Here is an 18,178-nt window from a genome sequence, read left to right as displayed (position 1 = left end):
AGAAACAGGGAGAAAACATCCATCAATTATATATGTGTGCATGCACCGTATACCCAGAATTTCATACGGTATGAAAACGCCTTGCCTTAGGGCTGGCTAAAGAAGTTTTGCATTTCCAGAACGTAGGAATTTAAGAACTCTGCATTTTATACTCAATAATTCTTAAGTGCAAATTATAGTTTAAATACATGCTAACTAGTCACTAAGATGTAATAGGATACAGGGGATAAAATTATGGCCTTGGGAATCCCCAACCTGATTCAGATTCAGATCATTTACTAGCTCTACGCTCTCGGTTTACTTTATTAACCCACCTAAGTCTCAATTTTTGCACTTAACAACAACAAAAAAAGGTAATGTGGTCAAGAAGCCCCTATTCAAAACACGCTGGGTCAGATGTTTTGGAACTGAGAAGTTTTCACGTTTAGAAATGTATTAAGGTAGATAAACTGTATAGTAAACAAAACTTTCAGCAGAGTCTGGGGGAGCACCCTGTAATCAAACACAGTAACATTTCTGCTGGGAAATATATGTACAGTCACAATAATGGGATGCACTACGACTATAAATAGCCTCCAGTCAGTTCTGCTACCTGAGTGTGTATCAAGCATATAAAAAAATATTTTTTTGTATTTTGGACTTACAAAGAAAGGAATGTAGACCTGTTTTACACACGTATTGTTTGTATATATGTACATATGCACACGTATACACATATACATATAAAGAGCGAGGCAGAGGGAGCTGTTGCTAAAATCAAACAGGACTGTGCCTACAAAGTGCCGTTATGAGAGTGCTCAACACAAAACAGTATCGACCAGAATGTGAATTGCTTGAAGGCAGGGATCAGTGTTTCGTTCATTGATATACCCCCATATGCCTAAAAAGGTATTTGGCTCAATAAATATTCTTTGAATGATTCATGACACCACCTCATCCAGATTTCCCTTGTCCAAGTAGAACTACATGAAATAAAAAAGCATAATCCTTGGGGAGGCTCAATCTGCGTTGCAAGACAATGAGGTAGAAGCGGGAATGGAATCAGAAGTGCCTAGCGAGACACAAAGTGTTAACCCAAGTCTTGAAGATCAATATTTAATTCTTCTTTAAAATCACTGCATTTGGGAAATGCATAATATTGGCATGATTCACTTCTGAATCTGACTTATCAGGAAAATCAGTCCTTGGCAGGCTCGTAATTGGAATTCTACCTATGATGATGGTGAGTGTTAAAATTAACAGAAGCTTATGAGCGATTCTGAGGAATAAACATGTATAGTCTTCAATAACCCACAGTGAAACTTTGAAAAGCAGGCAGCCTTTATCCACACAAGGAACATTTGTCTAACCTGCCAACAGCAACAGAACAAATGTAAATCCAGTCTAACACATATATGCACGTGCACGCGCGCGCACACACGCACACCACTAAGTTAAAATTTTGATTCTATACATTTGATTCCATCTGACAATGAATGCAACAGTTTCCTATTGCAAAATTTACTGAGTTACAGTAAGTACAAAGCACTGCTAAGCACCCACTCTGAGAATTTCCCTTTCCCCATCCTAGGTTAATAATTGAGCGAACCAACAAACAACAAAAAGAAACATAAAAAGGAGAAAAACCTACCTGCAATTGGAGATACATGGCCTCAAACTAAAATGGAACAAAATAACATCTTAGGAATCCAGGTGGTAGAAATTCAGACTGAGCAAAAATGCATACCTCTTCCAAGCGCTATAAGTTACAGGCAAGGTTTGGCATGCAGATTTCTTGTGTGAAATGAGAACGAAAAAGCTTATTTGTGTATGCATTACACAAGTGTTATATTAAAGCTATGATATAATAGGTGGGGAGGATGGGAGAGATGGGGAGGAAGAGCTTTCCAGAGAAGAGCAGTTCGTTTACATTTACATCTGTTACCATGGGATTATTCATATTCCTAAAGAACCAAGAGGTAAACTAACTAACCATCTGGCCTAAAGTACTTACAGCTAAGTGTGGCAACAACTGTGACAAGCCTAATGTTAAAGGTCTAGGGATCAATAACAGATCCCGAAATTGGGACCTTAAAAACGAAGCTTACCCGGCCAACAAGGATCGGTTCAGGTCCAGAAAACTCTTCCAGGACGAACATTTGATTCCAAACCCAGCCTCTCTTGGAACGGTTCAAAATCCGCTGTTCTTCACTCAGCCTGTTTAGTTCCAAAGGGGATCCACTCATTAAAACTGGAGACTGATTCATCGGAGCCGTGTAAATGCAAGGGGGAAGAGTAATCCATAATATTATTAATGGAGTCCAGAGATCCAACAGCATTTCCGCTAGCCGTTCTGGCATGGTCCCCCCAGTTAAGCAAATCACCACGAAAATGAGACAATTATTTTGTTTGCCTCTGGTCTGCAGCCATCCAATTCATCATGCAGTGACGAGCATTTACTCACAGCTCTGCCACGTGTTTACAGCACGGGAAACACACATCATCTAAGCAGCTTTTCTAAGACCACGATCCATTGGCTTTTCTTCTCATTGAAATTTCCTGCAAAAACAAGGAGGAAGAAAGATAAAGGTCCACTGCAACAGGTTTTAAAACAAAATCACTGGTTTTCAAAAGCATATACATGAACAATAGTAGGCATTTCCCAAACCCTTGAGTCAAGAAAGTGGACCTGAGGAATTAGAACAAGTAAGCTAACAGGTCTTTTTATATTGTGAGCTTTATTTAAATTTTCATATTTATATTTGTATCTATGTTACTTATCAAAAACCGCTTCAAGTTCTCTTTTCCCTCCTTGCTTCTTTCCTTCCTTCCTCCCTTTCTTCCTTCCTTTCTTCTTTCTTGCCTCGCTTCCTTTTCTCTCTCCATTACTCCCACTCTCTCTTTTCTTACAGTCGTTTTGGTTGTAATGCAAGTTTGGGTGTTGCCAATACTTTCTTGTACTCTTGTAGAGATTGCAAGCCTCCTTCCTCCTTCCTTCCTTCCCCATTCCTTCCTTTCTTCCTCTCTTTCTTTTCCTTCCTCCCTCTATCTCTCCCTTCCTTCCTTCCTTCCTTCTCTTCCCCTGCCCCCTCTACACCCTCCCAGTTTAAAAATAAGTTCTAGTTCACTTTAGGCTGAACTATGTAAATAAACTAGCCTGTAATGGGTACATTTTTTTAAAAAATTACAAATGAGAACAGGAAGGGAAATGACCCCAATTTTCAGTGTCTTAGCTGCCGCAACCCATCAGAAGGGATTGTCCAGTTCAGGGTGCAGAATGCAACTCTCTGCCAGGATGCTAATAAAGAGTGAATAAAATTAGAATGCTCCCGGAGAGAAATTCTGTAATGTCCAGCATGTATGTTATAATCAGGATGGTGTCAAGGCTCCCATTCCAAATGTACAGTTGAACAGGAGATTTAAATTATGAAAAGCTCCTTTGGGAATGAAATACAGTAAAAATACAATTTTCAATTGTAGAGACTCAGAAAGGGATGGACAAAAAAAAAAAATCCCCATTACCTGAGGTGTCAAATACATTTTTTTGCTTACCTTCAGCATGGCAAAACGTGTTTCTTCCCTCTCAAAAAAATTATTTTTAAAAAAAATAATGTCCACTGTGTATCCCAGAGAGAAGCCTTGCTGAATTAGATTAAATGGGAAAATAATTCCTAAGGACACTATGGGGAACAGTTTGGCTCAGGGAATTCATAATGGGGTAGGGAACCTTTCCCCTGTAGGTCCCTGGTTCCATTCTGGCTCAGAATGGGAAAGCAAGAATGTCATTACATTGGGTGGGCTAGTGAGTGGTCTTAGTGAAGCTAGCTGAAAAGGGCAGACCCAGATTCTGCTGTAAAGACAGGAAGGATCTGATCTAACAAGATGGTCAGTGGAATCGCCCTGCTTGTCACCCTTTGCCTGGGCTCAGCTCAATCACTTGGATTCTCTCTGTACCTCAAAAGAGGCCCCACGCTGATAAGTGCATAGGAGAGTCACTGCAAGCAGCAGTTGTTCTGGAAACTAAAGGGAAGACAAGCTTTCCATAGGGAACCAACTCAGAGCAAACAGAATCCGGAACAACGTCCCAACTTTCCCTAGAACTGCAGTACACGCAGGGAAATAAAAAGCAGATTTCACAGTAAGGCCTTCTCTCATCCCAGTGTGAGGGCAGAACTTTGCAGCCTTCAAATTGAAAACAAAAGTTGAAAGGTCTTGATAAGAAATCGCAAAATATTAATATCACTCTGAATTGCCAATCCACTTAAACGGCATGTATAGCACAACCATCACATGCCATGCTCTCCTAGACATGGAGCAGGGACGATGATACAGGACTGTCACACTATTTGGCAGACTCTCTGTTTTACAGGCAGAAAAGCCTGGGCTTGAATCCCAGCTCACCCTACATGCTGTCTCTGTAATAATGCACGAACTACTTAAGTTCTCTGAGAATTTACATTTCTCTTCTGAAAAATGGCAATAATAATAATTCCTACTTTCCAGGCAGTAGGGTGATTCACAAACAAGACTCACGTGAAGCAGCCAGAACATGGGAAGCACTCAGTAAGCTGCGGTGTTTGTGGTTTTCCTGAGCCAGACTGGGAGGATGGTCCTGACACCAACCCTTTGGTTAAAAAAGTCAAATGAAGGAGCAAAGAGTTAAAGCTGTGTGACCTCCTCAGAAAGGGCAGTGTAGTCAGGGTACGAGAGTCACACAAAGTTAGTCAAAAACCTTCCTGAAGGTGGGATGTGGGAGGATGAGGGTGATGCTGGTGAGAGAAGGGCTGGACCATACTGGATAGAAGGTGACACTTATTCTATTCACAGAGGCTCTGCCTAAACACTTCTCAGGGAAAAGAGACTTATTCTCTCCAAACACACCCTGCTCCATGCTGAGCCATATCTGAATGTTCAAAGGCCATGTAGACCATCTTCTAATGGCCTGAGTGCTATAGAGGCAGAACCGTGAGATGGTTGTGAGAGTTTTCTCTAACACCAGCCAGCGTGGGGATTGAATTCCAGTCAAGGAACTACCTTTACCAGTTGCAATAATTGGGGGCCAATTAACAACAACAACAATTAGAATTATATCTACCTAGCTGGTTTATTTTGAAGATTAAAAAATATAATCTTGGTAAAGTAATTAAGAAAAGCTAGAATGGACAGTTATTTTTAAATTGTGCCAAATACTCTGCAAGTATTCTGTGGCATCTGCTCTGTTGTTAATGATTCGGGGATAAGGAAATTTAATCCCAATTTTAACTCCTAACAGACACTTCCTTGATGGAAGCCACCAAGTGGATGGAATGCCACCAAACCACTCAGGATGGAATGTGACACAACTGCTGCCCTACCTGAACTCGCCAGAATCAGGTAAAAAGTAATGATAGACCCTGAAGCAATCTGATACAATAGTATAGCTTCACTAGTTAGAATGAAGGTATTAATAAAGGAATGTATGCATAGCCCCCAACAGTATCCATTAACACAATATCTTACAGTTAGATCAAGCTTACTATGCCTTGTACTGTTTTGCTCAAAACCGAGGTGCAGAATAATTAAATGACTTGCCCAAAGAACACCTCCAGAAAAGAGCAAACCATTGTTTGAATCTAGGTAATCTAACTTCAAAATTCTTTCTTACCACAATCCCTTCTCTTATTACATAAATATTTGATAAGCATATACTATGGGTCAGGCACTAAGGCTAGGAACGCAAGCCGATCAGAGTTCTTATGTTCAGGAAGCTAAGAGTCTAATGGTTAAAGACTAAGAAATGGATATTTAGAATATTTTATTTAGTCTGAGAAGGGTTAGGGTAGTACAGAGTGACAGGTATGCCACTCATCTTCACTGCCTTAAAGAAGGCTTCCTGCAGGAAGTGTCATCTAAATGTTGAGAAGGAATTACCCAATGGCAGGGGGAGCAGTAGGTGTAAAAGGACATTTAAGTCAATCAATGGACAGGAACGAAACCACCATTAATCCAGGATTTGTGAATGAATCAGTACCTAGGGTAGTTGTAAATCATTTCTTGTCACATCATCCAATCCATGGCCATGGTATCTTCTCCCTACCCACCAAATCATCCTAATCATGGTCTCCAGAGTACAAGTCCAATCAGTGCCCTCTTCTCTGCCAGTTCTTTGTGAAGAGAAGAGCATGTTTGATTTCCAAAGCTTTGAGGAATAAAAACAAGTGCGATTCCGTGGAGAGGGTATGGGAGACAGCAAACTGAAGCACAATGAGATTGGCATTTTAAATGATGTTTAATTTTCACTTAACTAAATACTGTCAGAGCCTGAGGTCATCTCTCTGTTAAAAAGGAAGACCAGCAACAGTTAGAGGCAAGGGTGTGCAGTTAAATATTTAGCACGTGGCTCTCTAAAAGAAAAAAGAATCCCTGAGTTTTGAGTTCCATGATAGAAATACTTCCACCGTGACCAATTTCAAGTTTTCAATGTGACCACTAACCAGGTCTGGCAGTTTGAGAAAATTTAACAATCAGCTCTGGTTAAGCCAAGAGTCACCTCCAGAACAGCCCTAGGTGGTGCTTCTCAAACTTTAACGTGCATACAAATCCTCAAAATCTTTCTGAAATGCAGGTTCTGATTCAGTAAATCTAGGGTGGGGTTTGCAACTCTGCATTTCTAATAACCTCATTTGTGATGCAGATGTCACTGATAAGAGGACGAAGGTTTGAGAAGCTTGGAGTTCCAGAGAATAAAACCACCTCCTAACTCTGACCTTCTTAATGAAGACTTGAAAGATTCAAAGGTGTGGTGAGAAAGTCACTTCCTCCTTAGTGTCATTTAATGCCATGCCCACGAACTACTTACTAGCACGGTACACACATATATCAGACTTCCGGAAACCCAGCACTGGAGTGTATGAATACACAGGATTTTGCACGATGTTATAACTTACACACTTAACCCACTGCATATGGGACACTGGGAAGACTGCTCCAATAAGTGGAGTGTTCCCATGCATGCTATCGGGGGTGTTGAGACTTGGCCTTCACTTCAGCGTAAGTCTATTACTCAGAGAGAAATGGGATTCTACTGTGACAATTAGAACTGTACTATTTACATGCAGGTACCTCTGCCACAGGCAGAGGTAATTTATCCTCTTTGATGAGGACAGAATAGCTTTATAGGAATTCTTGAGATGCAACCAAATGTTATGTTACTGTTATCAGAATTAATAAAGATTGTAAGAGTAGCTGTATACACAAACTGCTTAACTCTATGCAAGGAAGAAGAAATTGAGCGTCGTTTGTAAAGCCTGGGTAAAAATCAATTTATTTTTAGATTTTCTAACCACAGTATGTACGTCTGGCCAAGCAATCCACTTGATTATAATGCTGCTGCATTGATTTACACCCCGAGAGTGAGATGAAGAGATTTTACAATCTCTCTGGAATTCTTACAAATAAGTAACTCTTTACTTTTTTTATTTATTTTTTTAATATTTATTTATTTATTTGGCTGCGCTGGGTCTTAGTTGCGGCACGTGGGATCTAGTTCCCTGACCAGGGATCGAACCCGGCTCCCCTGCCCTGGGAGCACAGAGTCTTCACCACTGGGCACCAGGGAAGTCCCCTAAGCAACAGAATTCCCCCAGAAGTGTCTTGTCTTATGTAAGATACTTACAATACAACTTTTCATTCTCTTATGTTTCAGAGATAGTTTTAATTACAGCCTGGTCTGAACCCACTGACCCCAACTTTTTTTTAAGGTGAACTCAGTCAACTTTCAGATATGTTAAGTCGATATGCAAAAATTTATTACACCATCGATTTGGCAAACAACATGGATTGAAGTTCCCAATGATGAGCCAACTATGAAGCCTAAAATAAAAATGGGCTTTAACCAACACTTTAGAATTCAATCCTGCAGATTATTTTGGTTGACAGGAAATTACGCTTTTATTATCCACTGGGCTTAGTGGCCACAATATTTCACGGAAGCAAAAATGACACAAAAGACCAGAGAGTTTCTATTAAAAATGTTTCTGACCTTGAATTTACAGCCATTAGCAGGCTGCTTCAAAACAGGTAAATGCACACTGAATTCAAAGTGGTATTTCAGCAACACGGGGTAAGTGGTTCAGCCTGTGGCCCAGTGCAATTCACGCCAAGCCCTGGACTAGAGAGGAACAATACTTGCGTGTGTCCAAATATAAATAATGCAAGAGAATCACCTTTCCTAAAGCCTTCAGAATTCCCTGACCAAATTCCCTTGGCAGGATAGAATTTGATTGTTTTTTCTCATTTACACACACACACACATTTATCTCTCCCCTCAACCACAGCACATCTGGACGTCTTTCTTTGGCATCAGATCATACACTTATCCAGCTGTCTCTCTATCCAAAAGCATATCATTCGCTTGTTTTGCCACTCAGAATAATACCTGCCAAATCCAGTCTTTGCTGTTATTGACACGCTATTGTTTTTCTGCAGGAAGCTTTAGTTTTCCTCTAGTTCTATAATTACTGGTTACCATGGCAAAAATAGATAGACAGACAGATAGATAAATAGCTAGGTACATGCCCTCTCCTCATCCTTCCCCAAGATGGAGTCAGAACTTTCTCCTTCACATAGAAGCTTTCCTGCTATAGACATTTCAGAATGGGGTAACAAAGACAGGAAGGTCAAGTTCCCTCTTGTAGTGTCTATAAACACAGAACTTTATTTAATAAACTTTCTTAGAATTATAAGGTTAGTTAAGGTACTGACGCTGAATCTATCCTGTTGGATCTTCTTCAGGCAGAACTGTCTGGAAATCACCTCACAAAGATGAATCTAAGTTCCACACTTCCCTTGCCGATTAGACATAGTAGTACCAGGAAGTCGTTTCTCAAGTGTAGTCTAAATCCTTCCTTCTCCATTTAAAAGCCACATCCTTTGCTGTCTTTAAATCACCTGCTCAAAATTTAATAGTCAAAGACCTAATGAGTGAAAACAATTTGTGCTGGCCCTTCGCTGGAAGAGGTCATGGAAAAGTAGTGACCACTGGTTCACCCATGCGCTGGACCCAGGCAATCAAAGGCTCCTTAGCCCTCCCGGTCCTTGGAATGCACGTCCCGCCCACTGTTCCTGCCCTAGGAGCCACTTCAAAGATGTAGCTTTGAGAGAGTCATGCGTTATTGAGACCATCTGGACGGTATATGTGGCTGAACCCAGTGAACGCCTCTATATCAATAACTTTAAGACTCTGACGGGCAGGTGCAGAGATCTTGTGGTTGCCCAAGACAAGTCTCATGTGTAACTTGCTTATTGACACTGCCACCTGCCAATCTGGAGTGGCCTGCCTCTTTTTTCAGTCTTTCCTGGTCCTGCAAGTACAGCTTTGGCCTGAAAGTCCAAGATTTCAAACCAATGCCCCTTTAAATCAGAGTAACCACTAGGAATCAATCTTAGTCTTGAGAATCCTGTAATACAGTTGAACTGTGGGGACACAGCGGTTGACAACACTGACTCTGGAGTCAGACAGAAGTCCTCTGAATCGCAGTCCTACCGTTCCTAAGATAAGTGACCCGGGCGCATTTATCTCAATTGTGGCAGATGAGGAAACTGACTTGAAGGATGGTGAAAAAAATTAAATGAGAGAAGCCTTGTAAAACTCTTTGTCAATGGAGCTATGATAGTTACAATTTATTGAATGTTTCACCTGCTTAGCAGAGAATCTTGACTGATTGTTTTAAAACTATTTTATGTCAATTTCTTGCTGGATTACATCGATGGGGAAAATTCTAGTGATCTATGTAAATAGGTAATAAATAAAATAACTTTTCCCAATTCTTTTTTTTTTTTTTTAAAGGCATGAACTAAGTGGGATATAAATAAAATGGCATTTTACAAATAGCTTTCCCTACCGACAGCTAACATAGGCTTAATGACTTCAAATAGTTTTATGAGGCCTCTACGGGGCGGTATTTTTTAAAATTTTATTGAAGTATAGTTGACTTATAATGTTGTGTTAATTTCTGCTGTATAGCAAAGTGATTCAGTTATACCTATATATATTCTTTTTCATATTCTTTTCCTTTATGATTTATCACAGGATACTGAATATAGTTCCAATGCTATACAGTAGGACAAAAGGATGGTATTTTTAACCTACCCCCACCCCGGGGTCAACCATGTCTCTCTTTTCCACAGGAGACATGGCATTGTCCATCACCATTTCTCCTGAAAGGGCAAAATGCAAGCATTACACGTCTACACTGGAACTACTTACTTTCAATCAAATTGTAACCACTCATTGAAAAAGTCTTTTCTTCTACAAGAAAAATTCCATTTCATGTCATAAACATCTAGTGCATTCTCACGAGAACGGTCTATGTGGGAAGTCCCTACTAATTCAAAGATGAGGACAAAGTGATATCTAAACATTTCTCAGACAGGAGTTTAGAGAAGATAATCCTAATTAGAGGTTGGGTTCAGGGAGTATCTTCTTCCAAAAATATTTAACAAAATTTTTGTACGTACTGCAAGAAATTTTAGCACTACTGATGATGGTTAAAAATTAGCAGCGCTTCTTTCTTGCTTAAGAAATGTGGAAATGGTTAAAATCAGATATATCACATAACCAGGGCTACAGAGTCTGTAATACTGAAACTGAAATGCAGCCAAGTATCCCAGACTAATAAGTCAAGATTCTGCCAATTAGATTATACTCTGTAGTAACCACCCTTACAAGTGCACCTTACTGTCATTCTTTCATGTTTCAAAGGCTTTATAGCTTAAAAACCACCCACTGGCACTGTTACCATGAACTCCATATGGACACAGATGATGGATGGGTAGACAGAGAGCAAGCAATCATTTGACAAAAATAATATTGAGATATCACACCGAATGTATAGTTCCTGAAAATCAAACTGCTTATACAGATACTAAAATAAGTATACTATCTTCAGCTACTATATTTTAGTGAAATTCAAAGACACGTATATTTTACTACTCTAATCAAAATAGGTATGAATTAATTTTTTTCATATTTCTGAGCATCCCCATTTTAAAGATGGGAATACCTGGACACAGAAAAGTTAAATTCTGTTTGTCAAGCTGAAACAGCAGTGGACTAATAAAGAATGAAATGTGCCCTTGTAATTTTTACATTAAATTTTGGAGATGAGGTTGTATAGGTAAGAAAGAAAAACATTCCCTCATGATATTTATATCATTCCCCCATCTACTTATTTTATGTTACTTGTGTGTGTCACATTAGGAATCAAATAATTATATTTTATGCATGAATTCATCTAGAAAGAAACAATGCATGGAAAATATGGTGCTTACTGCTAACAGAATATGAATATAGCATAACATTTTCACTTAATGATATACATAGAAAGAATTAAGAAGATTCCGTTTAATATTCCTTTGGAACACATTCCATTTGCTTAAAGTATCAGTAAACACATCCCCGAGCACCTTATCATGGAACCTATTTTTTTTTCCTGTGTGTATTTGTGAGGGCCAGGTATCCTGCTGATTAAAATCTATATAGAAGAGTCTTCTGACACACTCGGACTTGCAATTCACATGAGGTTGATATGAACTGTTCAAATACAATATATATTAAAGAGAGAAAGGAGAGAGAGAGGGAGGGAGCAAAAGAAGGAAAGAAGAAGTAAGCTCTTCCTCGGGTACTTTTTTATACATTCTCTGCAAGGGAAAGGTACAGACACTGAGCTATATATGCAACACTTCCATAATTAGAGCATTTTTCCCAATAAAATATAACTTTGCATCACAAAGAGTTTAATAGCATTCTTGATGCAAGTTTAGTCTTGGAGGCATTCTCAATTTTACAAAGCTGAATTAGGTCAGTTTTATATGTCCATATCATATGGAAAAGCTGTGTTTAAGAATAAACTTGCGACAATTTATGAAATTTCTGTAGAGAAAAGTGAGGTAGATTGTCACAATATTGGACTTTAGATATAATTGCATCCCTCCTTCCCCTTTACTGAGAATATACTAGAAAAGGAAAAAAAAGGCATAGTGTTTGCCAGTCATTAATGCATTAAATCAATGTATACTGAGCACTAACTATGCTTTGCCCTCAACCAACCATCATTCTAGCATTTGCAGTAGTCTTTGGCAAGGAGGGCAGGGAAGGAAACTGTTTGAAGGTTCTAAATACAAGCGTTATTCTTTTATGATGCTGTCCAAAGAGATATAGAAAATCACAGCTATATGTTTCTACCTACTAAGAGAACTATACAAAAAAGCAAGACTTCTAAAAGCAAGAAGGAGGATGATATTTGTGACAGGGAATAGCACATGACATTTAAACTCAGGAAATAAAAGCTTAGGACATGATAGAAAAAGGAAACTGTGTTGGCCCCGGTGCTTTGCCATGAAGAGGTGAAGGAGATTTTGTTCACAGCAACATGTGGGAGAAGCAGCTAAATGGCATCCCTTGAACTTATTTCTTTTCTGACCTTCTGAAGTTGCCAGGTTCAACTAATTTTCTCCTCCTGGTTACATCTGAAGCGGGTTCCAGGGGCAAGAACCAACAGTTCCGCAGAGATATATTGCACACATCACAGCATCAACAAGTTTCTATGGGAATGAAATGAGAGCAGACTAATAGCTCTTTGGTTAATTAAGCTCCACTACATCAGCTGATGGCCTTGAACCATCAAAATATTATTCTATTTCACAAATATACATTTATGAGATTCTGGAAAAAATTTTCCCACACCACAAACAGATGCATTTGCTTTAAAAGACTAGTCAATATACAAATCCAAGAAGCCAGGAGGGCAAATCAAATAATCTAAAGCTGATGAAATGGCAAAGGGAATATGATACAAATCTCCTACTTGAACCAATAAATGAGTTAGTTATCTAGGGACATTTTCAGGTTTTCTAGAAGTAAGAGGTGTGTGTGCATGTGTGTGTGCATGCATGTGTGTGTGTGTACAACACATAATATAGAGCAAAGCAATCAGCTTTGGTTTAATTCTACACTCTGTAGGCGGTGTACAATACACCACAGTTAGAAGCCTTTTCCTAAACTGAAAAGCAAAGTTGGTCCATTTCAGCTGTGAATGCCAACAGTGCTGAAAACAAAGAGAAAACTGCATTTTTTCCTTCTTCTCTGAATAACATTGTAAGAAATACAAAATTATCAACAGCACCATTGAGCAAAATATTTTCAAAAGAGAGTCTTGGGACCTTAGATTTCATCTATAATTTAAAGGCTATTCTGATTATGTTTGTTCCTTGATTTGTCAAACACAAAACTTTGCTGATGGGGAAAGAAAGAATGGTTGGCAATACAAACTGAATGTCATTTTACCCATGAAAAGCTTTTGGCCGTGCATGAAAAATTTGCTCAGATTGGAATGTTGATTAAGTCATAAAGTGTGCCACCTTGAGTAGAAGAATACGAGGATTATTATTTTTTTCTTTAAAGCAATAGTTTACTTCTAACGATAAGGTTACTTCTGAACAGTTGATGAAGTGTGGATTCTCACTTTTCTGTACGTGCTTGTTCCATTTTCCTCGCCAATAAACAGTGAAAGGAACCTGGAAAGGAAAGCCCTGAGGTACAATTTCTTGAGTAGAATCATTATACCCTCCTCCTTTGGAGTTTTCTCGCTTTGTTCCAACAATCAGGTGCTCCCTGCTAACCAGGAGCAGTCAGACTTTAAATCTATACAGAGTTTACAAGGAAATGTTGTACCATGAGTATATTTATGTAACAGTGTTTTCAAAATGCCTTCTCAAGTGGTCTGTTACATTCTGCTGAGCGTGTTTTACAGGTTGTTTAGTTGTTTTTTTATTCCTTTTTTTTTTTACTTAGAGCATACTGCCATTGGCTACTTAAACTGTGTTCGGTGCTACACTAAGGGGCTGCTTTAGATGAATACTGTCTTGACCAGAGTTCTGCATGATGCCCAAATAAAGTTAGTTTTCAGGTTAAAGACTTCCTTCCCTTTCAAGTTGATATGTGTAGAGCAGGCAAAGGGAGATGCTATTCCAGTCAGGGCTGCTATAAAATTGTTCTTCAGCTAAATTCATAACACCTTCAAGAGCTCAAGAAATGTATCCTGGACACCAAAAATGCAGCCAAAATATATTAAGAGTCTTGGGTAGAGAGATCTACCCATTTGGGGTCTTGAGAGTTTTAAGAGATATAGATTATAAGGCAGAAGAATTGATTTTTAAGTAGTCATAATAACTGGAAATATAAGATCTAGGTTGAAGGGGAGAATGATTAAAAAGTTTGCATGACAACATTGCAGCACAAATTTCAGTGTCTCTGAAATATCTGGCTTATTTGTGATGGTCACAGGATACCTTAACGCCCGTTTGGGTGGCTGGGGAACAGAATGAGGAAGATGAACTGCTGCGGAACAGCCCTGAATGAAGCAATCCCCTGAGTTGCTGGGAAGGCTCTTCTCTGTTTTCAGAACAGATTTTCTCAACTCCAAGCCCTCTTCAGAGTCCAGGAAAAAAAAAAATATCAAAGGTGATTTAAAATCCTGCGACTGCTCCAGCATGAAATGACTATGTGATGGGGAGCTTCAAATCTGCTAAAGCAGAATTACAGAATATTATTATTAGTATTATTTATTTAAAAAAAGGGATAGCCCTAGAATTTCTTTCAGCCACAGAGCTCAGGGAGGTGGAAAAACATGTCAGGACATGATGATTATGGAGAACTTCCTTTGAGGGATTAAAAAAAAAAATGTAACCCTCAGAGAACATCCTCTAAAGGTATCAGACCTGTCGGTAAAAGAATGTCTCTCTCTTTCTCTCTTACACACATACACACGCACACACTAGATAAAACCCCTGCAAAACTGGACACAGCTGATGAAAAGCAAAAGCCAGGCAGAACATTCAGTTGTGTTTGCCATGAACGACAGGGCTCATTTTGCATGCAGTGAGGTACAGCGGCCAGGTTCAATGGATGGAAAATCCCACTCTCGAATCTTACATAAATATCTCTTTCCCACACACAGTTTTCCAGTTGAAAAGCTCCTATAATGAAGCCAGAGGTGACAGCCAAGGGAGGGTTGTTAACCATTGAGATGGCTGTCAGGATTGCTGTAAAGAGGGCAGGCGCTTTCTAAGGGCCCCAACCGTCCCCAATCCCTCCGATCTGCTTCGCTGTGGGATCGATTCGAGAGGGCAGTGCTCCTATGCCTTCTCCAGCGTCCCCGTTCCCATTCCCCGCACACAAATTCTATGAGGCCGGTGAGAGAAAGGAGCTGGCTGATCTGATTAGCAGCTCCGGCGCGCTAAGGGATGGTCGGATCATGCCTCTTAAAGAGGAAACTCTTGTGGAATCTTCAGGAAAGGGTAGTAAAGTTGAAAAGACTGTTTCTCCCTTGCTTGAGTATAAGCTCTATCCTTTAAGTGGAGCTGAAGTGAGCAGCTGCCAGCTTTATTTTCCATCACTGACTAATGTGCTTTTGCAACAATAAACAATTAATGTTGTTTGATATCTTACATTTAGCAACCCAAGCAAACAGCTGCCATTTCGCCTCGGGAAGGCAAACGGCTAGTCCTGGACGTGCAGCCGGCTCTATGCCTGCGCGGAAGGGTCCACGATAACGAAACTTTGAGGTTTCTGCCAGATTGGATGGGGAAGGCTTTGGTCTTGGGGAGGGAAAAGACGCAGGAAATTAGGGATACCTGTTGGCATCATCGTTGGCGGCGGCAGGTTTTCACCAGCTCCCTGGCTTGACTGGAGCCTGAGAGAACGGGCGCAAGTCCCTTATGAACCTGTTACGCGCTGGCAGAACCCAGGCAAGAGCCCGCTTTGCTTCGGGCCCTGCGAGGGGCGCAGCCCGCCCCGCAAGGGCTCGCGGACGGGGAGGAGTGAGATGTCAGAAAGCGCAGCTCCGGGCTCTGCCGGAGTCTGAGGGAGTGCCTGGCTCAGCTCAGGAGGCCTCTGTGAGCGCAGTCTCGCGGGCTCGGGGAGCACACTGCTTGGGGGGTCCTGCCTGGATGCGGGGCAGCATCTCCGCGTCCGCAGAGCCGCGGGGCGGCTGGGGAGCCCGGCAAGTTTGCAGCGGGCACCGCGCTCCCGGGCTGGAGGAGCCACTTGTGGGAAAGCCTCGCGCTGGGGCTCTCGCAGCTGAGTCGTGGCCCGCATTACCACGGGGGTCGCCCTCCCTCTCCTCAGGGGTGGGGCGGTGCAGCAAATCAGCCAGAGGGCACCCCCGATCCCCTTCCCCTCCTTTCTGCTCGGGCTCGCACCTGCCTCTCATCCGGCGGCGGGTGCTTCCCATTCACCGCACGGACCCCGCAGTGAAGGCGCCCGGCTGCAGCAGCGCCTGCCTGTGTCGCGAGGCGGCGAAATCGCCAGGCGACAGCGAGGGAGCCCTCAGGAAAACTGGAGGGGCACAGCCCGCTTGCTACTACTCCCCAGAATCTACTGTCAGAGCAGGTTGCAAAAAATCGTCTGGCAGAACCCTGAGGTAATCCCATCATCTATTCATAGCAGGAAAGAAGACACAGCTCAGCCCCGCACCCGGGCGGCGAACCCGCATCCACCAACCGAGAGAAAGGAGGCGCGCAAGGTGTCGGAAGGGGCATGGGATTCCTAAAAGAAAAGGTCCCTTCTGGGTCCTCGGGGCGTGGATTAAAACGAGGGGGCGTGGGGGGACCACTTACTCTTGCGGGGCTCCGCGCCGGCGAATTTCAAGCCTCTTGGTTCACAAATGGCTGGAGGGGCTCGAGGTCGGCTCCCGAGGGCGGTGAACACCGAGCGTTCCCCGCGCGCTGGGCAGGCGCCTCCGGATCGCGTTCATGCCTCTCGGAGCTTCGGGGCTTGGTGCGGAGACGCCGGGCGGGCGCGCCGGGCCCTGAGTGTCCGCAGCCCAAAGTGCGGCTTCGCTGGGTGGGCGCGACTGTCCGTGCACAAACCGGCAACAGGGATGAGCTTCGAGGAAGCAGGGAGATTCCAAATACATTCACGAATTCTGGGCTGAGCGCTCCGGCGTGCGAGCCCGCCTGCCTGCCAAATGTAACTGTGAAGTGATGTGGAAAAGTGAGTCTGGTGCCTCCCCTGACGGATCTCATTGGGCAGAGCGAAGAGGCAGGTCTACCACTTGGAAATTCATGTAAGCGGGCCCCCTCCCCGCCCGCGCCCGGCATCCCGCCCCCCCACCCCACCCCACCCCACCCCGGCGCTCTGGCGCGCTCGCTCCTTCGTTCTCCCCCGCTACCAAGTGGGCGCACAACTTTTCGCTCCTCGCTCTCGAGCACGCCCTGCGCGTCTCCGCCCCGGAGCCACTCCGGGAAGATGCGCCCTTCCGTGTCCTGCGAGCAGCCCGCGGAGGGCCAGGCTCCAGGATAAGAGGGCTGGCAGACTATAAAAGGATGCGGAGGAGGTACCCGCGAGCTTTCTGAGTCTTCCCTGAGCTCTGAGGCTAGCGAGATCTTGAAAAGAATCCCAGTGATCCAGGGCTGTTTTTCTTGGGAGGAAGAGGACGCGACAGGGCAAAGGGGTGCGCGTGGGCAGCTTACCTTCTCTTTATGCCAAGAACCACGAGGGGACCGAGTGGAGTGTTTGTAAGGCCGCTGCCTACTACTCAGACGCTGTGGTTTTCGAGGCCGTGCGTCGTGGTCCTGTGGGTGGTGCGCATTCCTCATATCCCCAGGCTTCTACTGCTTTAGGGCGATGGGATGAGGGAGCGCAGACGGGCAGCCACGAGGGGTGCGTAGTAAGTCCGTGTGAAAAAGGCAGAACTTGCTTGGGAAATAAAGGGAGGGACTACTAGGTCTTCTCAATGTGCCCTTGCCTCCAAATCTCCTCTCAGGCACCATGCTTGCAGCTCCTCTGCCTCCGCCACGAGATGCCCTTTCAGGTCCTTTAATAGACTCCACTCAAACCTTGAGAATTGGCCACCCTGCGGTAGAGACAGTGCAAGAAGAGGAATCATGAATCAGGAGGTCCAGATGTCTTTTCTTCTCATCAATGGGGCAAACACGTAGGAATATGCGGCCACTATGATCATCTTTTAATAAAATTCGTGAAAAACACCGATGAGCCAATCTTTTGTTTGCTTGCTTGTTTGTTTAACTTCCCGCCACAGGACACTTAGTCCATTCTCTGTGCACTAAAGCTGAACTCTGAGGAAGGGTTTTACTACCTGGAGACAGAGCCGGAACGGAAAAAGAAAGGGTATGGAGAACCAGACACAAGGTCCGTAGA

General features: G+C 42.6%; 1 protein-coding gene across 2 annotated transcripts in view; it reads right to left on the bottom strand.

The window, feature by feature from the left end:
• The window catches only part of CDH8 (cadherin 8), a 377,200-nt gene extending 359,437 nt beyond the window's left edge, over positions 1 to 17,763 (bottom strand). Inside the window, exons 1-3 of one of the 2 annotated variants that reach the window (XM_004280902.3) lie at positions 17,491 to 17,763; positions 16,636 to 16,991; positions 2,088 to 2,538 (exon numbers count right to left, since the gene is read on the bottom strand). In XM_004280902.3, the coding sequence (XP_004280950.1) occupies positions 2,088 to 2,339 (252 nt within the window). In that variant the 5' untranslated portion in view covers positions 2,340 to 2,538; positions 16,636 to 16,991; positions 17,491 to 17,763. The remainder of the gene's footprint in view (positions 1 to 2,087; positions 2,539 to 16,635; positions 16,992 to 17,490) is intronic. The other variant, XM_049703096.1, reaches the window with a different exon arrangement.
• Between the last annotated feature and the right edge of the window lie 415 nt (positions 17,764 to 18,178).

Source organism: Orcinus orca, chromosome 20, assembly GCF_937001465.1.
Source record: "Orcinus orca chromosome 20, mOrcOrc1.1, whole genome shotgun sequence".
In the NCBI taxonomy this organism is placed as follows: Eukaryota; Metazoa; Chordata; class Mammalia; order Artiodactyla; family Delphinidae; genus Orcinus; species Orcinus orca.
This window is presented reverse-complemented; position numbering and strand designations above follow the sequence as displayed.